This window comes from Anguilla rostrata, chromosome 13 (assembly GCF_018555375.3).
Source record: "Anguilla rostrata isolate EN2019 chromosome 13, ASM1855537v3, whole genome shotgun sequence".
In the NCBI taxonomy this organism is placed as follows: domain Eukaryota; kingdom Metazoa; phylum Chordata; class Actinopteri; order Anguilliformes; family Anguillidae; genus Anguilla; species Anguilla rostrata.
The window spans coordinates 4,211,806-4,237,533 of NC_057945.1; the positions used below are offsets into that span (position 1 = coordinate 4,211,806).

The 25,728-nt window shown below is 47.8% G+C and overlaps 1 protein-coding gene across 4 annotated transcripts in view; it reads right to left on the minus strand.

Annotated features, from left to right (window-relative positions):
• Positions 1–2,810: 2,810 nt before the first annotated feature.
• map3k12 (mitogen-activated protein kinase kinase kinase 12) overlaps positions 2,811–25,728 on the minus strand; it is a 57,137-nt gene continuing 34,219 nt past the window's right edge. For 2 of the 4 annotated variants that reach the window (XM_064304376.1, XM_064304375.1), the window contains exons 5-15: positions 24,725–24,883; positions 16,559–16,717; positions 16,168–16,276; positions 14,904–15,013; positions 12,833–12,949; positions 12,363–12,494; positions 11,083–11,836; positions 9,345–9,412; positions 8,629–8,911; positions 8,579–8,593; positions 2,811–4,764 (exon numbers count right to left, since the gene is read on the minus strand). In XM_064304376.1, the coding sequence (XP_064160446.1) occupies positions 4,666–4,764; positions 8,579–8,593; positions 8,629–8,911; positions 9,345–9,412; positions 11,083–11,836; positions 12,363–12,494; positions 12,833–12,949; positions 14,904–15,013; positions 16,168–16,276; positions 16,559–16,717; positions 24,725–24,883 (2,005 nt within the window). In that variant the 3' untranslated portion in view covers positions 2,811–4,665. Of the gene's footprint in view, positions 4,765–8,528; positions 8,544–8,578; positions 8,594–8,628; positions 8,912–9,344; positions 9,413–11,082; positions 11,837–12,362; positions 12,495–12,832; positions 12,950–14,903; positions 15,014–16,167; positions 16,277–16,558; positions 16,718–24,724; positions 24,884–25,728 lie in introns of all 4 variants that reach the window. The other 2 variants (XM_064304378.1, XM_064304377.1) reach the window with 2 other exon arrangements.

Sequence of the window (25,728 nt, forward strand, 5' to 3'; positions counted from 1 at the left end):
AGGATCCTGCTGAATCTTTTCCTGGTGAGCAGAAGGATGTGCTGCTCGACCTGAGAATCTGAGGTTTCAATTCAGTCCTCAACTCAACAGAACAACAAGGACTGTTTACACACGGTAGTTACTCATCCAGTTCCAGGTAAATTAAAATTGTATAAACTGCCGATCTAGCCGGGGCAGCACACGTTGCACTGTCAGTTCACAGCAAAAGGGTTGTGGGTTCGAATCCCGGCCTGGGCCTTTGTGTGTGTGGAGTTTGCGTGTTCTCGTGTCCACGTGGGTTTCCTCCCACAGTCCAAAGACATGCAGGTTTGCCTAACAGGTGTCATGTTCTTGGGGGTGTAAATGGTGTGTGTGTGCGTGTGTGCCCTGTGATGGATTGGTGACTTGTCCAGGGTGTGTTCCCGCCTTTCACCAAAAGTCTTCTGGGATACGCTCCAGACCCCCACACACAGACACCCTGTGGTTTAATAAATAGTGGATGGATCAGTTAATTTGTTGAAATGTATCCAGTCCAAGGAAATGAACTGAAACTATTATAGGACCGTTCAGTTTGTATATTTATAGCAAACACTTATTTAATTGAATACAATTAATGTAACATTACCTGATGAAACACTAATTTTTCTAAAATGAGCAATCTGTCTTCCCAGCAGAGAAGTTGTGGATTGTAGAGCTGAGATTCGAGTGGGTCTATTACTGGAATGTCCCATTGGGTCAAAATGCAATTTGTGGAGATTTGGGGTATTTTAAGATTCTGTTGCTTAACTACAGAATGTTTCGAGAGCGACTTCAGAGGGGAAAAAATGCAGCACCTATATGATGCATAAACAGAAGTGGAGAATCCAGGTTCAAGTATAAGTAAGAAGAGGGTTTATTTATATAAGCACTAGTGACAGTCTTGGTTAACGACCTTCCCAAACCAGCGTGTAAAGACTTCACTAAAACACTAGTGCTAGTTAACTGCAAACCAAGAACCAAAGCACCCATTCGAGACACGTACAAACACTAGATCCATAACAAGCCCATACAAGAGAAACAAAATTTTAACCTGAAACTACAAATAGACCATAAGCTGAACTGGAACAGTCCAGCCATGGAGGGCCGTAGTGTCTGTCTGTGCGTGGTGAGTTTTAGCACCGATGATTCATTTTAGTCATTGACACTAAATCCACAAACTTTGTTGTCAAGGCCTTAACTGGCTGCTGATTTAAAGGAAACTACAGAAACCTCGGCCCTCCAGGGTTGGAGATAAAACCCGCAGACACTGCAACCCTCTAGGAATGGAGTCAAACCCAGAGACATGGGCCGTCTGGGTAGTGTAGAGGTATACCACCGCAGAGACCCGGGTTCAATCCCCGGCAGCGGTATTTCCGGCTTGTTCAGACGTTCCTACCACAGTTGGCAGTGTTCGCAGGTGGGAACGCGTTGCGCTGTCCCAGTGAAGCTCCTCGCTGTCAGGTGAAAAGAAGCGGCGGGCGACTCCACATGTGTCGGAGGAGGCATGTGGTGGTCTACACCCTCCCCAGACCAACAGAGGATAGCGCATCAACCAGGACCGTGATTCACACGGGGAATTGGTACAACAAATAAATTGGGGAGAAAATAAGAGAAAAATGGCAAAAAAAAACCCCCACAAACACTTTGAGGGTCACGTAGATGCAGCGCCCCCTCCAGGACTGGAGTTAAACCCGCAGACACTGCGGCCCTCCAGGACTGGAGTTAAACCTGCAGACACTGCGGCCCTCCAGGACTGGAGTTAAACCTGCAGACGCTGTGGCCCTCCAGGACTTGAGTTAAACCTGCAGACACTGCGGCCCTCCAGGCCTGGAGTTAAACCCGCAGACACTGGTCCTCCAGGACACAAAAAGCTTTCTACACAGTGTTAACATTATTATTATTGTTGTTAATATTATTAATATTATGTTAGGTTACTTTTATTGCGCAGAAGACACATTCACAGAGCTGTACCAAAGCATCTGCAATGAGATGGAGTGCAGGTAAATCAGAAGGATCCATGGAGTCACAAGGTGGCTGCTCATGCTCTGCAGACATGACAAAACGAATGATGAAGCGATGATTGAGGTCGTCCTTGCCTTCTAAGGGTAAGAGTCAACCCAAACCATTTCAGAAGCTCCGGTTAAGTGATGCGGTATCTGTAATGACCACAGTACACGACCACTAAAGCACAGCATCTCCAGCACTGAATGAGGCCACTGCTATATCCCCGAGTATTCGCCCAGGCAAACATCACGTAGATTTTGCCATCGGTCAGGAATGTTAGCAGGCATTTTAGCAGTGCAACTGACAGGTGTATGCCCTTGAAGATAAATAGTTTCAGCTGAGTCTGCTATGTCAGAACATTCTCTTGAACTGCCCTGATAGCAGTGCTGTTCCATTACCACCAGCGGTGTCGAAGGGACGGTCTGAGCGATGTTCTCAGAGGTAGTGAGAGGCGAGCAGTTGAGATTCTTCTCCAGAGAGGCCCAGCTGGCTGGTGCACACCAGGTTGAAATGTGGTTCAGCACGACTGGAGTTCTGCTAGACCAGTGGTCTCCAACCCTGGTCCTGGAGAGCTACAGGGTCTGCTGGTTTTCATAGTGACTCTGCACTACATGAATCAATTAGAGCAGTTGATTACACAGTCAACTCAACTTACCTGGTGTCTTGGGTCTCGATTGAGTGCTGATTTTAAGGTGAAAACAAAAACCAGCAGACCCTGTAGCTCTCCAGGACCAGGGTTGGAGACCACTGGGCTAGTCCCACCAAGTGTTTCTTTTGGCACCAAAAAATGAAACTGTTTACACTTCCAATGTTTTATCAGTGTCATTTTAATTTGTGTTCTTATTTAGCCTTTTAAATACATTTGCTACAGTACACAGATACAATATGCAATGCAGTATAAAACCCTTTCAAAGGAGGCTCTTTTGATTCCCAGTACTGGGAACTTACAAGTGCCTCTTCCTTCCGGCCACCAGGGGGCAGTATTGCGTTGCGGTACTGGCGATGGGATCTTTGTGGATAGGAGATTGCATCAGTTTCATCAAACTGAAGACATGAGACATTTCATTTAAGTAATTCTTTTTTTAATGGGACAAAATGTAAGTGTCTTTTTATTATGTACAAATCTAAGCTTTTCTGAAAATGAACACCAACAAGTCTATAAACTTCTAACAAACACAGAAGCTGCCATTTCTAGCTTATAAAATTGAACCTGACAAGGTCTTTGTGGAAGGTAGTCTGTGCATGTAGAACTCTCTCAGCATTGCCATAGACACAACGGACTCTGTATAATCGCCCAATTCAGTGGAAACAAGTGAGACACTAGACCAATACCAGCACTCCTTTTATTGGAAGGTCAAAGATTTGTTCATTCGTGTGTTGAAGGGGAACTTCGTTTAACATTGTTCTCAGGTGATTGGTGTGGGACCCCAAGTGGCTTGGAATCGACTTCAAAATACAATCTGAGTTACACATACTATATTACAAACATGCTTTTTATTTTCTGTACAGTCTGTTGCACGTGGTGTTGAAATGCTATGCAGTACTGGATTTATTTTAAACGGATACTTGTCTGACCTACGCCATCAGTAGCAAATGTTAACACTACAATACCTAATTAATATGCCCATCTGGCCACTAACATGGCTGCCCTGATGGTACTGGATTGTAGCTTGCAACGTGATGGGTGATGGGTAGGGGGTTGAAATATTGCTTTGTTGAAAGCCATTGTTTCCTCCCCCCCTCCCATGATTTCCCTGTCGTGAGCAGCACCTTGTGTACTGGCCGTACTGTTTCTTCCTTCCCATTGAGAACGTCAGCACCAATGTATAGTACAGTGTCAACATTATTATACCTTTTTAAAATTTGCACTTTGTACAGTGTAAAGACATAATATATTTACATAGATGATAATTTAAAATACGGAACATTTAAAATGACAACATAATCTCTGATATAAAAAAATATATTGTAAACCATTAAAATAATTTAAAAATAATAAAAAATAATAATTAAAAAAAAAAATGTAAACATGATTGAATTCTTTCCACCAGTTACAACCCGTCTTTGCGTCCCACGTGGAGCGTAGCGTAATAAGCTTGCTGTTTCTCTTGCCCAAACGGCGCCCTCTAGTGGTCCGTACAAAAATAAGCTTCAGTGCGCGTGGCGTGTGCAGTAACGGATGCGCCACCCGACAGCGTTTCCCGTGACTGCTGGTGGGTGGAAGAAAAGGAGGTAAAGCAGATGGAGATTAAGTGCTGTCTGTTTTTTTTGTTCTTCCCATTATAGTTGTGTCTCTTGGCTCTGAAGATGAACGGTGTCACCTGGTTTATGGTCCGTTTATCACCTGATGACCTTTTTTTCCACGCAAGGAAAATCCTGGTTTTCCGACGTGATCCGGTTCGCCGTGCAATCTGACGGTCTTTGAAAAATAGACCATCTTTGTTGCAAAATGACAATGACAACCAAAAAAAAAAAAAAAAAAGTCTAAAAATGTTAAAAGAATGATAGATGCATAAGGGGAAGAGGAATCTGATAAAAGGACCAGTGACGTTTAGTCTTCTGTAGTCTTACAGGGTGGGGGGCGGGGTGTTTGTACAGGGGTGGGGGGGGGTTCTCGTCCGTCTGTACAGATGACTGTCCGTCGGGCCTTGGGGAGCTGGCTCCTTACCAGGCCCCCGTGCTGGGGGGCCGGCTGGCGTCCGCGCTGCCTGAATGGTCGAGCTCCGCGCTGTCGCAGTCCGAGTCATCGTACAGGGCCTGGTTCTGCGGAGAGAGGCAGCACTGAGTCACGCTGACCGCACAGGAAGCTGAGGAGCTCTTAACTCAGAGAACACGCCTTCGGCCCCGGAACACCAGGCTGAATTACAACTAAAGGGCTCTGTGCTACACAGGGCTTTGTGCTCTGACTTTGGGACAGGGTTCGATCTTTGGGACAGGGTTCTGACATTGGGATAGAGTTCTGACTTTGGGACAGAGTTCTGACTTTGGGACAAAGTTCTGGTCTTTGGGACAGGGTTCTGCCTTTGGAACAGGGTTCTGACTTTGGGACAGGGTTCTGACTTTGGGACAGGGTTCTGACATTGGGACAAGGTTCGGTTTTGGGACAGGGTTCAGACTTTGGAACAGGGTTCAGCCTTTGGAACAGGGTTCTGACTTTGGGACAGAGTTCTGACTTTGGGACAGGGTTCTGCCTTTGGAACAGGGTTCGGTCTTTGGGACAAAGTTCTGACTTTGGGACAGGGTTCTGACTTTGGGACAGGGTTCTGACATTTTTGTACATTTTTTAGTGCTGTACAACAGCTCAAACCCCTGAAATGATTTTGTTATGAACATGTCACAGATTCAATGCTTACACAAAACAATGCTGCGATAAGGAAATTGAAAATTCTCTAGCGTGATATCTCAAAACAATACTATAAATCTAAGGGGACAATCCACAATTTCTTTATTTCCTGGGTTTTTGGATCTACTATGCAGAAACATAAGTAAATACTCTCAGATGTTGGATTTATGTTTTTTAAGCCCTTGTGGGTTGGCACTTTTGCCTGCAAGACACTGGTTCAGCCTTTGGAACAGGGTTCTGACTTTGGGACAGAGTTCTGACTTTGGGACAGGGTTCTGCCTTTGGAACAGGGTTCGGTCTTTGGGACAAAGTTCTGACTTTGGGACAGGGTTCTGACTTTGGGACAGGGTTCTGACATTTTTGTACATTTTTTAGTGCTGTACAACAGCTCAAACCCCTGAAATGATTTTGTTATGAACATGTCACAGATTCAATGCTTACACAAAACAATGCTGCGATAAGGAAATTGAAAATTCTCTAGCGTGATATCTCAAAACAATACTATAAATCTAAGGGGACAATCCACAATTTCTTTATTTCCTGGGTTTTTGGATCTACTATGCAGAAACATAAGTAAATACTCTCAGATGTTGGATTTATGTTTTTTAAGCCCTTGTGGGTTGGCACTTTTGCCTGCAAGACACTGGTATCAATTCAGATCAATCAGTCAGTCAACCAGCCAATCGATCAAAGCTCTCTGATGTTTCCAGGTTGTGTTCCGACTAACAGAACAGGAAAAGATATGTGGCATTTAGTTAAAGGTAAATTCCACACAGACATCAGGAAATTGTTTTGGTTTTTTTTACGTAGAGAGAGCTATCAATGCCAGAGGTGGAAATCCAGGTCTAGAAAGTAAAAGTGGTCCCCGGTATTTTGTTCCAATCACCTGGATTTGCTAATCAGCACAATTCTTCATCCAGGAGGTAGAACTGATGACTCAAATCAGCTGGCTGAGATCACGACTGAAAGAAATACATGGCAGGACTTTCACTCTCTGAGCCCTGGACTGTCCAGCTCAGTCATGGGGATGCATGGAGCAGCTCCCCCGGGTCATGCAGTAGAAGCACCTTTGGGGTGCTGAAGATCGGGCTGGATGAAAGCAGGTAAATGGCCAGCCTAGACGGGCTGAACAGGCTGCTCTTATCATTACGCAGGTACTGTGTTTGTCACGTGCTGTTTTATTAACTGTTTTTAAACCCTGTCCCGAGCTCGAATCTCCTTCGCACATTCAGATGCTGATGAAGGTCTAAGAGCGAGATGTTCACAATTTGATTGCTATCTTGAGCATTATAGACTTCATAATGAATTACATTTCTGCTGTAGCCTCATTGGATTTTTTTTTCATTTTACACCATTGTGCAGGTTTTTCCATTTTTCCACTTATTAATTGCTTTTACCATCTTTTTCTCTCCAGTGCCCAGTAATATTCTTGTCACTGCTGGTACCTTCACTATCGGCTCGAGAGCTCAAATGAGGAACACACTGGAACCACACACTGGAGCAGAGCCTTAACAGACACCAGACTATGGGGCCCATCCACACACTGGAGCAGAGCCTTAACAGACACCAGACTATGGGGCCCATCCACACACACTGGAACAGTGCCTTAACAGATACCAGACCATGGGGCCCATCCACACACTGGAACAGAGCCTAACAGAACCAGACCATGTGGCCCATCCCACACGAAACAGAGCCTAAAGATACCAGCCATGGGGCCATCCACACTGAACAGAGCCTAACAGATACCAGACCATGGGGCCCATCCACACACTGGAGCAGAGCCTTAACAGACACCAGACTATGGGGCCCATCCACACACACTGGAACAGTGCCTTAACAGATACCAGACCATGGGGCCCATCCACACACTGGAACAGAGCCTGAACAGATACCAGACCATGTGGCCCATCCACACACTGGAACAGAGCCTGAACAGATACCAGACCATGTGGCCCATCCACACACACTGGAACAGAGCCTTAACAGATGCCCAAAGACACACTGGACCCAATCATACAGCCACATGGAACAGAGCCTTAACAGATACCAGACCATAGGACCCATCTACACACTGGAACAGAGCCTTAACAGATACAGACCATGGGGCCCATCCACACACTGAACAGAGCCTTAACAGATACCAGACCATGGGGCCCATCCACACACTGAACAGAGCCTTAACAGATACCAGACCATGGCCCATCCACACACTGGAACAGAGCCTTAACAGATACCAGACCATGGGGCCCATCCACCACTGGAACAGACCCTTAACAGACTACCAGACCATGGGCCCATCCACACACTGGAACAAGCCTTAAAGACACCAGACCATGGGGCCCATCCACACACTGGAACAAGTCTTAACAGATACCAGACCATGGGGCTCATCCACACACTGGAACAGAGCCTTAACAGATACCAGACCATGGGGCCCATCACACACTGGAACAGAGCCTTAACAGATACCAAGACCATACGGAAGGCTAATACCAGACTGGCCACACACTGGAACAGAGCCTTAACAGATACCAGACCATAAGACCCATCCACACACTGGAACAGAGCCTTAACAGACACCAGACCATGGGATCCATCCACACTGGAACAGAGCCTTAACAGATACCAGACCATGGGGCCCATCCACACACTGGAACAGAGCCTGAACAGATACCAGATCATGGGGCCCATCCACACACTAGAACAGAGCCTTAACAAATACCGGACTATGGGGCCCATCCACACACTGGAACAGAGCCTTAACAGATACCAGACCATGGGGCCCATCCACACACTGGAACAGAGCCTTAACAGATACCAGACCATAGGACCCATCTACACACTGGAACAGAGCCTTAACAGATACCAGACCATGGGGCCCATCCACACACTGGAACAGAGCCTGAACAGATACCAGACCATGGGGCCCATCCACACACTGGAACAGAGCCTTAACAGATACCAGACCATGGGGCCCATCCACACACTGGAACAGAGCCTTAACAGATACCAGACCATGGGGCCCATCCACACACTGGAGCAGAGCCTTAACAGATACCAGACCATGGGGCCCATCCACAAACTGGAGCAGGATCATTCCTGTGACTGTGGTGAGCTGCGCGAGATGGCGGTTCGTAGGTGTTATGCTCGGTGGTGAGCTGCGTGAGATGGCGGTTCGTACCTCCTAGGTGTTATGCTCGGTGGTGAGCAGCGTGAGATGGCGGTTCGTAGCTCGTAGGTGTTATGCTCGGTGGTGAGCTGCGTGAGATGGCGGTTCGTACCTCGTAGGTGAGCTGCGTTTTGACCTGCCGGAGCGCGGCCTCCTTCTCGGACAGCCCGTCGGAGGCCTGCGCGGCCTCGGCGGCGTCGGCGGGGATCTCGGAGCCCTGGGAGAGCAGGTCGTCGCTCTTGTCGTCCAGCCGCTCGTCGGTGTTGGTGCTGACCACGTCCGGCGTGCCGCTGTGGGAGTGGTCGCTGGTGTTGCCCTCCTCCCCGTCCGAGACCGACAGGTTCTCCGAGCTGAAGGTGGACAGCGACTGGCACTTCGTCATGCTGACGGGCCGGCTGCCATGGCAACGGGACAGAGCGGGAAAACAAGGAGCGTCAGATATGATTGTTTTGGTATAGTGCCGTTCGTGAATGACTCTCAAACACAGGTCACAGTTGGCTGGTGAGTTGAGTGGTTTTCAGTTTACAGTTTTGATTTAAAGACCCAAAATACTCTACCCCTAATTCTCTTTCCCCCAAATGAGGCCAAATTTCTACCCATAATTCCTCTCCCCCCATGTGGCTAAATCTATACCCATAATTCCCCAGCCCCCTCCCCCATGAGGGTGCAGGTGTGACCCCCCACCATGCTACTTTCTGAGGGACAAGGGGTTCGGAAATGAGAGAAGCCGCTTCGTGCCCATGGTGGATAACCCTCAAAACCCTCAGAGGGAGTCGGGAGGAAGAACGCGACTGTTGTGCGAATCCTGCAGAGGCAGCGCTTCCTTACCGTCTCCGTGGCAACTCCACCTCGCTGTCGACTTCCCCTTCCTCTTCTTCGGAGGACACGCCCCGTTTCTGTTCAGGAAATAAGAGGTGAGAGCGCGGTGAGAGCGCGGTGAGCGTTATACCCCAGACTGCACCGGACTCAAGATGATGACCCAGCATCATGTGATCAAAACTTCCTTTAAAGTTCAAGGTTTTTAATCTTCCTCACAGTGCTGATTTGACAATTTTGCTAACAGTGAGTAATGAAGGCAGTCATGTCTTTCTGCTGTACAGCAGCAGAAATTCCCCAAATTACTTCTTCAAACATGTTAAAAACAACACAAACTGATGTTACACCGGAAAATTCAAAAACTTGAAATAGGAATACTATTTTAATCACAAAAACTATGTTTTAAGTGAACTGTTTGCATTGGCCGAAAGCCTCAAAAGACAGGAAATGAAATTGATCAGCCCTAATGCTAACATCAGCCTAATGCTAACATCCATCGAGGGGTATCAGATCTTTGACAACTGCTACAGCCCTGTATATGTCTACTGTACTTCAGAAATGTACTTACCACTGAGCAAATTGCTTAAGATTCAAACCTTCTCACAAAGAGCCTAATTCATACTCTTAGAGTAGGTGCTCTGTCCAGTATATTAGCTATATACTTACAGATTTAGCACTTTTATAATGGAATGCTTAATTTACAAAACTTTTCTTGAATTATTTTTACTTTTGTTCTTAAAATGTTTGTTTTTGTGCTTATCCCAGGTGTATGAGATGATGACTGCTGGCTGTTGGTAAATTTTATGCACAATCCTGTTCATGTGACTAGCGTAAGGAAACATGAACAAATACAGATATAGAGAAATGACGAATGCCCGAAATGTTCTTGGAAACGTTCGTACACACCGGTTACAATCAAATGTGACCGTACACGTTATGTGAACAAGGACCAATGTGTCCCATTTGGGGCCACATCTTTTATCACACTTTCAGCAGAGCTTGTCTACAAGCCGTGTCTGTACGTAGCCTACAGTTTTTAAACTACCGTGATAAACGGATCCTGAATTAGAGTGTATATAGTAAAGTGTACAGTGTATATTGCCGTGATCTCTTAAGGACATGAATCTTATTTTCATCTCGTAGCTCCAGATGCTCTGTGTGGCCGTGCTCAGGGGAATGCAGATTAGACCCCAACCCTTTATCCCAAGCAGGAGAAAGTTCTGAATGATCTCCAGTCCCAGTGCCTTTGTACCGTGAAGCTCTTACTGTAAAAAGAAGCTAAATAACTGCAGACTAGACCCTATAGTTCCGAGTGCTGGTCATTGTGTTTGGACCCTATAGTTCTGAGCGCTGGTCGTTGTGTTTGGACCCTATAGTTCTGAGCTCTGGCTGTTGTGTTTGGACCCTATAGTTCTGAGCGCTGGTCGTTGTGTTTGGACCCTATAGTTCTGAGCGCTGGTCATTGTGTTTGGACACTATAGTTCTGAGCGCTGGCAGGTGTGTCTGGACCCTATAGTTCTGAGCGCTGGCTGTTGTGTTTGGACCCTATAGTTCTGAGCGCTGGCTGTTGTGTTTGGACCCTATAGTTCTGAGCGCTGGCTGTTGTGTTTGGACCCTATAGTTCTGAAACGCTGGTCGTTGTGTTTGGACCCTATAGTTCTGAGCGCTGGTCGTTGTGTTTGGATGAGGAACCCTTGCAGGTGAGGTCAGAGGTCACGCTGGGACCCAGGTGAGCGGCTGGCAGTCTCACCTGTTTGCGCGTGACGGCCGCCCTGTACAGGATGGCGGCGGGGGTGAGGTGCCGCCCTCCGCCGGCCCCTGGCAGCCCCCCGGGCGAGCGGCAGCTGACGCTGGGCCCGTCTTCTTTGTCGTCCCCGTCCTGGGGCAGGCGGGGGGGCCCCAGCGGGCCCCTCCCCGCGGCGGCGCCCCCCCTCCCGCAGGGCGAGTCCGGGCTGCTGGAGAAGGGGATGGAGGCGGCGTCCTCGCTGGGCGTGTCACTGCGGGGCGGGGTCTCCGTCAGGTCCTCGGCCGCGGCCGCCTCCAGCTCGGCCCCGCCCCCGGCCCCGCCCCCGCCCGCCCCGGCCCCGCCCAGCCCGGCCGAGGCGCTGAGGCTGGCGCCGGCGGCGCGCTCCAGGTTGCCGTGGCGACGGCCCTCGGCCTCCAGCGTGGTGGAGATGAGGTCGGGGCTGGAGGAGGACAGCTTCTTCAGCAGCAGGTCGTGCTGCAGGCCGCGCAGGGCCGCGCTGGGGTCCAGGTGCTGCGGCTGCTGCTTGGCGGCAGCGGGGGTCGGGGGGGCCGCGGGGGCGGGGCAGGGCGGGGACAGGCTGGCCTTCAGGCCCGCCAGGTCCCCGCTGCTCCCCTTGCTGGCCTTGCGGTAACGCGGCTTTCCCCGGCGGGACCGTCCCGGCGAGGTGGACCCCTTGTTCTGGCAGGAGGGGATGGTCACCTGGGTCATGGAGGACTCCAGTTTGGGCAGGATCACCTCCGACTTCAGCAGGTCAGGCCTGGGGAGGGAGAGGGTGTGGATGAGAGGGGGGAGGGGGGTCAGGTACAGGGTCAGAGCCCAGCTGGTCCCAGATCAGATTTGCCATTTTAGCTCACGGAGGGAAGGACAGAATATGGACAGGGGACAACTGATCCTATAAAGACACTGCTGCAGGAAGGGCTGAGGGTGTCAGAGCCCCTGTGTGAGGTACAGAGGCTTTGATGGGTGTCACCCTCTCCCCCCTTTCTCTCTCTCCACCCCATCTCTCTCTTTCCCTCCACTCTCTCTCTCTCTCCCTCTCTCACTCTCTCATTCTCCCTCTCTGGCCATCTTGGTCTTTCTCTCTCTCAATCTCTCTCTCTCTCTTTCCCTCTCCATTTCTCACTCTCTCATTCTCCCTCTCTGCCCATCTCTCTCAATTTCTCTCTCTCTCCCTCTCCCTTTCTCACTCTCTCACTCTCTCTCTCTCTCTCTCTCTCTCTCTCTCTCTCTCTCTCTCTCTCTCCCTTTCTCTCTCTCTCTCTCTCTCTCTCTCTCTCTCTCACCTCTTGGAGGGCAGTTTCTGCGGCACGTTTCGCTTCTTGATGAGTTTCTCCATGGAGTTGGAGGAGCTCCCTTGCCTGGAGCTGTGGTGCTTAAAGAGACCCGGATACTTCTTGTCCAGCGACTGCTCCCTCCTGCGATGTGGACAGACGGGAACACAAGCTGTTAGGTTAAAACCTCACCCCGAAACCACACCCCTAGATATGAGCCACACCCCTGACTATAAGCCACACCCCTGAATATGAGCCACACCCCTGACTATGAGCCACACCCCTGACTATGAGCCACACCCCTGACTCTGAGCCACACCCCAGACTATGAGCCCCACCCCTGATGATGAGCCACACCCGTGATGATGAGCCACACCCCAGACTGTGAGACCACTCCTGGTAAAAGGGACAGATTGGATGGAGAGCCGGAGGACGGCTGGCTGTGCCTCGGCCTGTGGCAGGTGTCTCTCCCGCACGCCTACCTGAGCAGCTCCTTCTCCTTCAGCTCCAGCTGCAGCATGACCGCGTTCAGCTCCATGTACAGGTTGTTGGCTCTCTCCAGCTTGCGCTCGTAGTGCTCGCGGATGTCCAGGGCGTGCCTGCATGAACAGCACAGAGCAGTCAGCTCCTCCACCGCCCTGCACTGCGATTCTCCACAAACTCCAGTCCTGCAGGGGGCGCTGTGTCCGCAGGTTTAACTCCAGTCCTGCAGGGGGCGCTGTGTCTGCAGGTTTAACTCCAGTCCTGGAGGGGGCGCTGTATCTGCAGGTCTAACTCCAGTCCTAGAGGGCCGCAGTGTCTGCAGGTTTACCTCCAGTCTTGGAGGGCCGCAGCGTCTGCAGGTTTACCTCCAGTCCTGGAGGGGGCGCTGTATCTGCAGGTTTAACTCCAGTCCTGGAGGGCGCAGTGTCGCGGGTTAACTCAGTCCTGAGGCTGCAGTGTCTGCAAGTTTAACTCCAGTCCTGGAGGGGACGCTGTATCTGCAGGTTTAACTCCAGTCCTGAAGGGCCACAGTGTCTGCAGGTTTACCTCCAGTCCTGGAGGGCCGCAACATCTGCAGGAATTTGTGGTTTCCTTTCAATCAGTGGCCAATTAAGGCCTTGAGAACAAGGTGTGCAGGCTCTCTTTAGTCAATCAAATTAAACACACCAAAAAACAGCAGACCCTCCAGAACTGGATTTTGACATCACTGCTCTGAGCTCTGACACAGTCAGAGTCATCTTATGGCCATTTAAATAGCCATGGCTTGATTAAATACCAGATCCTGATTGGTTGAGAGGGTGTTGATTATTTTCCTATAATGTGTGCAGACAAACAGTGTAACTCGGGGCTATGAAGTAGTTCCAGTGAAAGTGGCCTCATCACCGTTGCATATCAATACGCAAAATTCTGCTTGGACTGAACGTTCTTTACAGAGCTAAAACCATGGCACAGAAAAGGGAAAAACAAAAAGTACATCATTACACCAGTTTTGTGCTTTTGAGTGAGAGGGCAGAGTTATTTCCGTAGCTGAGGTATAAGTGGGAAATCGCTCTGGGCTGTGCATCGGTGTGAAAATGAGCCACTTCAGGGTGTCAGTCCTCCACCTTCCTTCATAATGCCATCACATCATCCTGTTTTGCTTCATTTTCACATACTTACACAGCACGTGCAGAAACCTTCCACTGCTCTGAGCAGAGACTGTCCTGAGCAGAGACTGTCCTGAGCAGAGACTGTTCTGAGTAGAGACTGTTCAGAGCAGAGACTATTCAGAGCAGAGACTATTCAGAGCAGAGACTATTCAGAGCAGAGACTATTCAGAGCAGAGACTGTTCTGAGCTGATACTGTTCAGAGCAGAGACTGTTCTGAGCTGATACTGTTCAGAGCAGAGACTGTTCTGAGCTGATACTGTTCAGAGCAGAGACTGTTCTGAGCTGATACTGTTCAGAGCAGAGACTGTTCTGAGCTGATTCTGCTCAGACACAGACTGTTCAACTACTGTTCACGAGTTTCTGGTGATTTCTGCGAGACTGTTCAGCTAGATGTCGAGCAGAACTCTTGATGAGATGCTGAGCTGGCTGTCTGGCAGACTTCGTTATTCTCACCTCACACACTTGGCTTTTTCATTTTTTCTGATCTTTCTATCCATCTCTTCATTGGCTGACTCTCTCCCCACACCTCGCTCATCTGCCTCTATCTTCACTTGGCGTCTGATATTCCTTTCTATCGCTGTGCCCCACTCGCCCCCACACTGCCCCCCCCCCCCCGCTGAGACCTCCTGTGCTCCCATTAACAAGTAGAAATCACAACAACAATAACAACAACACTGTAATATAATAACAATAATAGTAATAATAATAATAAACAGTAATAATAATAATAATAGTAATAAACAGTATTAATAATAACAATAAAAATAATAATAAACAGTATTAATAATAATAATAATAATAATAATAATAATAATAATAATAATAATAATAATAATAATAATAATAATAAACAGTAATAATAATAATAATAATATTAATAATAATAATAATAATAATAATAATAATAATAATAATAATAACCTCAGCTCCTCTCTGCGGCGGACGATCAGCTCCTCGTCCAGTCGGTGCAGACAGGTCCCCTCTGATTTGATCTTCTCAAAGTGCTGCTTCACCTCCTCACGCCACTCGGCCTGTGGGGGGCGCAGGTGAGTCACACAGGTGCTGACACCCGGCTAACCATTACCACAGAGTGAGAGCCTGTGCTCCAAACCCCTGAATGTCATTTCTTAATCACAAGGAATAAAGCAGGTCTCAGAACAGAGAGCTTTGATCACTGCATTCAATGAATTTGAATTGTGGATAGTCAATCATAATAATTTTACTGAGAAAGTTAACAATGCTCAAAACATCTGCCATTTCAATATGTACACACAGAACGTTCTTGAAATGCTGTTGACACATATCCTTTGTGATATTTCTCATGATTAAATGTTTGTTTGTGACATGCCTGGAAGATTTTCTGTTATTTCGACCGAAGTTTGGCTGCTGGGGAAGTGTTGTCATCATAAGCTTATTTGACAGCCAAACAGGAAACGCTCTTTAAAGGAGTGTGTTAACTGGGTGTATAGACAGGGGAAGGAGGGTCCTGACTTGATGTTCATTTACAAGATGGTGTGTGTGTGTGACCACATATGCGTGTATGCTTATGTAATTGTGTGTGCTCGTGAGTGAGTGAGTGAGTGTGTGAGTGATTGAGTGAGTGAGTGAGTGTGTGAGTGAGTGTGTGAGTGAGTGAGTGGTATTAAGGTATTAAGCTAATGGGTTTTTCTTGACCACAGCCCTCTCTGCCAGCTGGCTGTCCTCTGTCTCTCTCTTCCTCTCCTCTCCCTCCTTCCCTCCCTCTCCCTCCTTTCCCCCTCTCTCTCGCTCCGTCTCTCCCGCTCTCCCATTTAAGCGATCAATATACTCCATGCAGTAAATAGTTCTTGCTGCTGTCACAGAATAGATCCATTATGTGAGCAGTAAGCAGGGAAGTGAGATCAGCATCTGCGTCATTAGATTTAACCAGCAGCTGCAGGACACAGACACTGCACATCCGACTGCAGTGTGACACACGCCTGTCTGTACCACAGAGTGTAAGAGTACGTCTGGCTGAGTCTGTCTGTCTGCCTGTCTGTCTATGCCACAGAGCATACGAGTGTGTCTGTCCGTCTGTCGGAGTCTGTCTGTGTGTCTGCCTGCCTGTCTGTCTGTATCACAGAGTGTAAGAGTGTGTCTATCTGCCTGTCTGTCTGTCTGCCTGCTCGTCTGTCTGCCTGTCTGTCTGTCGTATGGGGGGGGGTACCTGGGATTTGAAGTACGTCTCTTGCGGGGTTGACAGCACATCTGCTGAAGCGATGTCCAGGTGTAGTAGAATCTGCCGGAAGGACGGCCTGTTCCGCGGTTTGCAGTTCCTGCAAAGGAAAGGGCATCATGGGAAATTATACTTCCTGTCTGTGGACTGCATGCATTTCCCTGTTCATGCACGTTTTTCCTCATGCTTCCAGTACTATTTGGGTCGGGTTGCCGCAGCCTAAGGCACTCCCCTCGTTCATCTGCCAGTGTGTATACACACCATGCCCCGCCCTCTAGCTCCGCCCCCTCCCCTCACCCCCTGGCCTGGCCTGGCCTGGCCTGACCCCACCCCCTAGCTCTGCTCCCTAGCCCCGCCCCCTCCCCTAGCCCCGCCCCCTCACCAGCACTGTTTGAGCAGGATCTTGAAGCCGTCGGGGCAGCTCTCCGGCACGGGCAGCTGCAGGCTGTTGTTCCCCACCCCCCAGATGATGGCAGAGGAGTCCACGTCCTTATAGGGCACCTCCCCCGTCAACATCTCCCACAGGACCACCCCAAAAGACCTAGGGGGGGGAGAAAAAAAGAGGGGGTGGAGAGAGAGGCGGATGGGTAAGACACGGCGAGACTGACCGAGTCAGAGAGTGTGTGGTGAAGAGGACAGAGGTCAGAGGTCAGAGGTCATGTCTCACACGGTGAAGCGGTACTTCAGCAGAGGGGTCTCTCTGATTCCCCCTCTGAACTGCCTGCACCCCTCGGCCCCATCAAACATGGTGGTGGAACAGTGACCCTGGGCTCGGGACCCGGACACTGAGTCAGTCAATGAGTCCGCCATGATTCTGGTGGTCTCACTGACTGACTGCATTATTCTAGGCAGAACACATCACACAGCTGAAAGTCTACAGAGATGTTTGAAATGGGTCTGATATACACTTTACATGCAAGACAGCCAGAGTTAAAACAATTCTGTAAACAGTGTGAGAAACTGATTGACATTTACAGCAGTGCTCCCCAACCCTGTTCCTGGAGATCTACTGTCCTGTAGGTTTACACTCCAACCCTAACAAAGCCACACCTCATTCGACAGCTAGAGTAGGGCTCCCCAGCCCTGTTCCTGGAGATCTACTGTCCTGTAGGTTTACACTCCAACCCTAACAAAGCACACCTCATTCCACAGCTAGAGTAGGTCTGTCCAACCCTGTTCCAGGAGATCTACCATCCTGTAGGTGTTCACTCCAACCCTAACAAAGCACAACTCATTCAACAACTAGAGCAGGGCTGCCCAACTCTGGTCCTAGAGATCTACTGTCCTGTAGGTTTACACTCCAACCCTAACAAAGCACACCTCATTCAACAGCTAGAGTAGGGCTGCCCAACCCTGTTCCAGGAGATCTACCATCCTGCAGGTTTTCACTCCAACCCTAAGAAAGCACGCCTCATTCAACAGCTAGAGCCGGGCTGCCCAGCACTGTTCCTGTAGATCTAGCATCCTGTAGGGTTTTTGTTAGGGTTTCACTCCAACCTTAACAAAGCAAACCTCATTCAACAGCAGTGACTATTTGCTATATCATACTTTGTATCCATACTAGGACTTAAGAAATTATCAAATATCCTCCTGATTGAAAATGTTCTGAAAACAGGTGATTAGCAGGGGAGGGCAACTTGTTTGTTCACGGCACTGTATGCAGAACGCAGGCTGAAGGCACTGTGAAGCGTGCGCTTTCAGTAAGCGCACGGCCGATTTTCCATTTGGGGAGTCACGCCCGCCAAACACACCTCTCCTCCTCCTCCTCCTCCTCCTCTGCCTCCTCCGCACGTTTATGAATCGAGCGGGAGCCCGAGCTCCCATGAGGCCTTGCTCAGACCGGCTGGCTCCGGCGGTGGGCCCCCAGCGAGGCGGGGGCCCCTGTCAGGTACGAGCCGGGGGCCCCCAGGGACCCGGGGCCCCGGAGCACTGGCAGCGAGGACACGGAGGTTGTTGACGGCGTGCTGGATCGCCATGGACACCTCAGCGCCTGGCAACAGCACGCAGGCTGCAGACTTGTTTATAAGACCGCGGTTTTTTCTGTTTTACGGTCTATTTATGAACAGCTATGTGAAGCGCTTGACACAATCCATTATTTTTTTTTCAAATCATGAAATATTAAGAGCATTCTGAGAATGAATTTTTAATCGGCGGCAAGAATGTAATTTTTTAGAGTTAAATTTAAATTGTGTGGGTGTGTGTGTGTGTGTGTGTGTGTGTAGCGTGTGTGCGTGTGTGCATTTGTTGTGTGTGCGTGTGTGTGAGTGCATGCAGAATTTAAAAAATGTGAATTTATCACAAGTGAATAATTAAGAAAAACAGCACAGTAAAAAAAGCAAGCTATTAAATATTTACAGCGCACGGCTGTCTCTTAAAGAGCATTTTGTCTGATTTTTCTTAACAAAGTGCTTCTGGCTTTCAGAACTGCACTCCTTCTGAGCCCCGAAAGAACATTAACTGCGCGTCTCCATTAAAAGACTCCATATCTCTGATGCATTAATTTAGCCCACATCTACGATCCATCCAGCTAACATTTCTTATCATTATTCTATTATTTAGTTCCTTTGTTTAATCACTGCCACTGCAGTACAGAATAACTTCATTTCATTCATTCAGATTTCTCCCAACGGTGACCGTAAAAATACTGAACCCACCAGTTCCACAAAGGTTCTGCAGCAGACGTTTGTTTGCCCACCACCATTTAAAGGCACACTATGCATGATTTTCCAGCCTTGCTGTGGTCCTGTGTTCGCAATCAAAGCAGTCTCCTCCTCCGTCTTAAATCCCGCCCACTCACCCCGAGAACCTCCACTAATGCAGCGAGCTGGATAGCTTGAGGTCACCTTAACAGTGTGCAATGAGCGACCGGGAGCTACAGCAAGAAGACAGATTTGATTATAGTTTAACCATTTAGCGCACACCCCCTAGGCACACCGGCGTGCCTAGATTGCTCAGTTCAGACATTCTGTGCTCCTGCAACCAAATTATGAGTTGAAAATACAAACTCGATGTTCTAGCTTTTACCCCCCGCAGTCTCATCTGTAACTACACCCCCCACGCACGACACACTGGACACTAGTGTGTGTTTATCTGGGCATACATGAAAACATTCTTTTACCACTAAAAATTTGTAGGCAAGTGTGCTTGAGAGGCTGATTGCTATTTTCACACACTCACACACACACACACACACACACTTACACACATGCACACACACTTACACACACACGCACACACACACACACACACTCACACACACGCACATACACACAAACACTCACACACATGCACACACACACACGCATACACTCACACACACACACTCACACACATGCACACACACACTCACACACACACATGCACACACACACACTCACACACACGCACGCACACTCGCACACACACACTCACACACTCATGCACGCACACACACACACGCACACTCAGACTCACACACACTCACATACGCACACACGCACACTCACACACACATATGCACACACACACACACTCACAGTCACACACATACACACACGTACACTCACACACACATGCACGCACACACACACATGCACACTCAGACTCACACACACTCACATACGCACACACACACACTCACACACACATACGCACACACACACACACACACACACACACACGTACACTCACACACACGCACACACACATGCGCGTGCGCACACACAGTTGTACAGTGTTGCACTGTAGCTCTCTGAGAGAGATAGGGCCCCACCTTGCTTTGACAGGCCACATTATGGGGAGACACCAGTACCCCCCATGGGCTAATTACAACTGCTGACTGACATAAGACAAAAGGGTTCACCTTCACACTCACCACTGCCTCTACCCGCTATGCTATGTACACTAAACTGCCTCTATGAGCTATGCTATGTACACTAAACAGCCTCTATGAGCTATGCTATGTACACTAAACTGCCTCTATGAGCTATGCTATGTACACTAAACTGCCTCTATGAGCTATGCTATGTACACTAAACTGCCTCTATGAGCTATGCTATGTACACTGCACTGCCTCTATGAGCTATGCTATGTACACTAAACTGCCTCTATGAGCTATGCTATGTACACTAAACTGCCTCTATGAGCTATGCTATGTACACTAAACTGCCTCTATGAGCTATGCTATGTACACTAAACTGCCTCTATGAGCTATGCTATGTACACTAAACAGCCTCTATGAGCTATGCTATGTACACTAAACTGCCTCTATGAGCTATGCTATGTACACTAAACTGCCTCTATGAGCTATGCTATGTACACTAAACTGCCTCTATGAGCTATGCTATGTACACTAAACTGCCTCTATGAGCTATGCTATGTACACTAAACTGCCTCTATGAGCTATGCTATGTACACTAAACTGCCTCTATGAGCTATGCTATGTACACTAAACTGCCTCTATGAGCTATGCTATGTACACTAAACTGCCTCTGTGAGCTTTACTATGTACACTAAACGTCCTCTATGAGCTATGCTATGTACACTAAACTGCCTCTATGAGCTATGCTATGTACACTAAACTGCCTCTGTGAGCTTTACTATGTACACTAAACGTCCTCTATGAGCTTTACTATGTACACTAAACTTCCTCAACCAGTTATGCTGCTATCTGAATTATTTTTTGCTTTTGTGCACAGTATTCAGACACAGAGGATAATGAGCAGCAGGTTTAACATTTCCTTGTCAACACAACATTTTAATGAGTCAGCACATAAGCGCTGACTACGGCCGTAAGTTTTGTTAGAAATTAAATTGAACTTGTGCGGACACAAAAAATATGCACACTCTTCAGTTTTCCGTGAAACTGGATAATTATAATTAAAGCGAGAAATGTTCTTATAAGAAAGACATTTACTTTGCTATAGCTACAAATCTATTTAATATGCTAAAGTGCATTCTCTAGTAATACCCTCATGAAATATTACTGCAGTCCTGATGTTGGGCCCAAAAAATGTGCAGTTGACATTTTAGCGAAAGACGAAATGACTTTTCAGCCCAATGGAACTGTAGGTTGAAAAGAGAACAGACCAGAACACACACTGCTGATGTCGGGTCCTCAGTCTCTGGGACTCCTCTAAACTCCACACTCTGGGTCCGCTGTCAGGTCGCATTAGCTGGGAGCTCTCTGACGCAGAGGCACTTATAAAAATACATTCGTGGTTTGTTCTTTTTTTTTTTTTTTTCTGCCCAAACGAGTGGAAATCAGACTCTCCTCATCTGTGTAAATGGACCTTGGGCAAAAAGCCAGAAGTTTCAGGGCTGCTTCTGCCTCTACACAGCATCTGGCGAATCAATTACTGAATTAGAGAGGGAGAGAGGGGGAGAGAGAGAGAGGAGGGGGAGGGGGGAGAGAGAGAGAGAGAGAGAGAGAGAGGAGAGAGAGAGAGAGAAGAGAGAGGAGGGGGAGGGGGGAGAGAGAGAGAGAGAGAGAGAGAGAGAGAGAGGGGCAGACAGCACTGTAAGACCCACCCCTTCTGCAGATAATCTGAGGCTTGGTCTATGGAAACGCAGAATTTTTTTCATATTAGCCCCCAAGCATGACACATCATGAATGGTGACCTTGGAAGTTTGCCACTACAAGCTAAATTCTAGATAATGGTAATTAACTCGCAATCAGCGATACTGCATGCTGATGATGTGAAACAGATAAGAGTGTGTCAGACTCCGACTCTTCTGTGTTGGCGGGCAGACACCTCAGACAGATGCCTCCTCAGGTCTCTGAAAAGCAGATAAAAACACTGCTTATGCACAAAGTGTAGCCTTCCTGCAAGGCTCAATTACAGGTGCCCAGCCTGACAACATTCTGCACGCCAGCAAATGTACACTTGTGCTGCGTTCCGTCCTAACAATACTTAATTTCCTCCTAACAGCATTGCATTCCCTCCTAACAGTACTGCATTCCCTCCTAACAGTACTGCATTCCCTCCTAACACTACTGCATTCCCTCTAACAGTACTGCATTCTCTCCCAACAGTACTGCATTCCCTCTAACAGTGCTGCATTCCCTCCCAACAGTACTACATTCTCTCCCAACAGTACTGCATTTCCTCCTTACAGTGCTGCATTCCCTCCTAACAGTGCTGCATTCCCTCCTAACAATACTGCATTCCCTCCCAACAGTACTGCATTCCCTCCCAACAGTACTGCATTCCCTCCCAACAGTGCTGCATTCCCTCCCAACAGTGCTGCATTCCCTCCTAACAGTACTGCATTCTCTCCCAACAGTACTGCATTCCCTCCCAACAGTACTGCATTCCCTCACAACTGTACTGCATTCCCTCCTAACAGTACTGCATTCCCTCCCAACAGTACTGCATTCTCTCCCAACAGTACTGCATTCCCTCCCAACAGTACTGCATTCCCTCCTAACAGTACTGCATTCCCTCCTAACAGTACTGCATTCCCTCCTAACAGTACTGCATTCCCTCCTAACAGTACTGCATTCCCTCCTAACAGTACTGCATTCCCTCCTAACAGTACTGCATTCCCTCCCAACAGTACTGCATTCTCTCCCAACAGTACTGCATTCCCTCCTAACAGTACTGCATTCCCTCCCAACAGTACTGCATTCCCTCCCAACAGTACTGCATTTCCTCCCAACAGTACTGCATTCCCTCCTAACAGTACTGCATTCTCTCCTAACAGTGCTGCATTCGAAGCTAAACAGTTCGAAAAAGGAGAAGGCACTACCCAGTGAGCTATGAGGGAAGTAAATGTCAGAGCTGCAAAGTTGTACTGTTTTAAACGAGCGCACTTGTATATATGTTCATTTTGTGTTTGTATCCAATGTTTTTATTGTTTGATGTACGTGAAATGACCAATGGGAAGTCATATTTTTGTGGACTATTTGTGGAGCATTTGTGGCAGGAAAAATAAGAAGTAGGATTGGATGTGTGAAGTTGTTTATGAATTCTGTTTGTTGAAATGGGTACAGAATGTACAGAAATAAATGTTTTTAAGGGCTGAGAGCCTGTGGTCATTGCGGTTATTTCTGTGGGGAACCCTGAAAAGTGCCAAACTCTCGGTGCTGTATAGGTATGGGGCATGCCGCCCTGCCAAGGCGTAACTTGGCTGGATGGCATACCTGCCATCCCAATACTGATCCCAATCAATGAAATAATCATCTTTCTTTTCCGTGGCGGAATGCTAGAATGTATTTCATTCAATGTTTTAAGCAAGTATGTATTTCAGAATTTAAAGAACAAAAACCGCAATCAAAATGGTGAAGGCACAGGCTGTGGTATAAATCATACACAGAACAAGCCCAGGACCCAGGACTCAGGAAATGTGACCCCAGATTGGCAATAGCCAGGGAAAGAAGGATCTGTTCAGGGATCGGCAGTGCTGTTTGACATACGTTTACATGTGTCCGTTTCATATCTTTCACAGATATGCGGCTTCAGAGCCAACCCTAGGGTTGAGTTGGCCCCAAGCAGGAATACCGGTGTGGCCCCAAAATGCTCCAACATAAATCACACCCACCCCTTAAAACAGCGGAATGAATGAACTCATTTACTTGCTTATAGCAGTGTTAACACTTTACGTGAGCCCTTCAACATCAGGCTATCATAACCCTGTCATACACCTGTCACAAGCTGTTACAAGATGACATAACAAGTGATGTCAGCTGATGTTAATGACAGTTAATGACATAAAACTGTGATCACCGTCATCATGACAGATGTCACTCCCATAACATTTATCAATCTTGTGAGCTGCTACGTCATGTGTAAGACAGTGTTATGTTAGCCTTGTGTCGAAGCATTACCCATAATCCCGTTCTCTCTCTCATTTCTGTGGAGTCTACTGTGATGTAAACCTTTTTCAGGACCACCTCCTGAAAAAGTGCCTGTGGTTTTCATTGCAAGCACCTCAACATGTGCAATACATGTCCTCTAGGACTAAAAGCCCACTGTAACTGAAAAAAGGCAAGGGGTTTCTGGAAATTACTTCCAAGGAAAGTGTTTCAATTTGAACAAACCTGACACCCTGAGATTTATTTTCACAAAGAACCACCTCGGGGGGTATTTCACAAAGTGGGAGTGAAAAGGTAGCTGGTTAAATTCTATAAATATTTTGAAATAACTGGACTATCACATTTCATCCAGTCAAAAACATTTCCAAAATTTAGTAGGCCAGCTCCTCGGTGCTGCTTTGTGGAACGTCGCCTGGGCTTTATGGCAGCAGCACACTCTGGCCTTGTAGGGCTGGTGTGTGAGCTGGTTTTAGTTCCAGCCAATTCCCCTGGCTTAGTTTTGTAAACAGCTGTATACGCTAACGCTAGCTCACTGCTAAACTGCACTACAGAAAAACCTTTCCACCAAAGATGGAATGGATCACACGCAGCCGCAGCTAATGGTAAACAAAATGGCGGTGAGGCTAATTAGATAATTAGGAGCTTGGCAGGAAATCCTGAAACAGACTGTCCCCGCCCTGCACCCCTGGCCTGTACTTTTAGAAGAGTCTCTCTCTCTCTCCCTCTCCCCCGTCCCCGCCGCCGGGCTCTCACCAGATGTCCACCTTCTCGGAGACGGGCTCGTTGCGGATGACCTCGGGAGCCATCCACGCCACCGTGCCGGCGAAGGACATCTTGGTGCTCTTGTCGCTCAGCTCCTTGGAGGTGCCGAAGTCCGAGATTTTCACCAGGTCATCGTAGGTGATCAGCATGCTGCGGGGGAACCCGAACAGAGTTAATCAACCAATCAACTCAATCAACAATCAATCAATCAACCAATCAAAAATCAATCAATCAACCAATCAAGCAGTCAGTCAGCCAATCAATCAGTCTTTCAATCAATAAATAAAACAGTCAGTCAGTCAGTCAACCCATCAACCAATCAATCAATCACTCTGTTAATCAATCAAACAGTCAGTTAATCAAACAATCTATCTATAAATTAATCAATCAGTCCACCAATCAAACAGTCAATCAAATCAGAAATTCAGTCAGTCAGTCAATCCAACAGTCATTCAGTCAGTCAATCAATCAATCAACCCATCAAGGAATCATGACCAACTGACCAATCAACTAACAACCAACCAACAAACAAGTCAGTTAATCAAACAGTCAATAATCAACCAAACAATCAAACAAATCAATAAACCAATCACCAAATCCAGCAATCACACAACCAACACACAGTGTTGAACACACACAACGTGGCCTAGTGAGTACAGCAGGCCTTCGACCCTTTAACTTGCAAACGCAGAACCACATTTTACAGCTATGACCATCAACCAACCAGCTGAGTTGGCATTTAGTGGTCAAAGTAGGTTTCAGGATAAAAGATAAAAAAATTTGTAAGTTTAAATGTGGCCTACTGTTCAGCGGGAGCAGACTATTACAGGCATAGGACAACAGGACAATAGGAGAATATAGGTTTGGATCATATTTGACAGGTGCTGTCCATGACGCAGCCATTCCAATGTGGGATAATTTTCCGTTCTTTTCGGAAGGATCAGCATTCTTCCACCAGGGTCAGATACATATTTAAAATTTGAAAACTGAAAAAA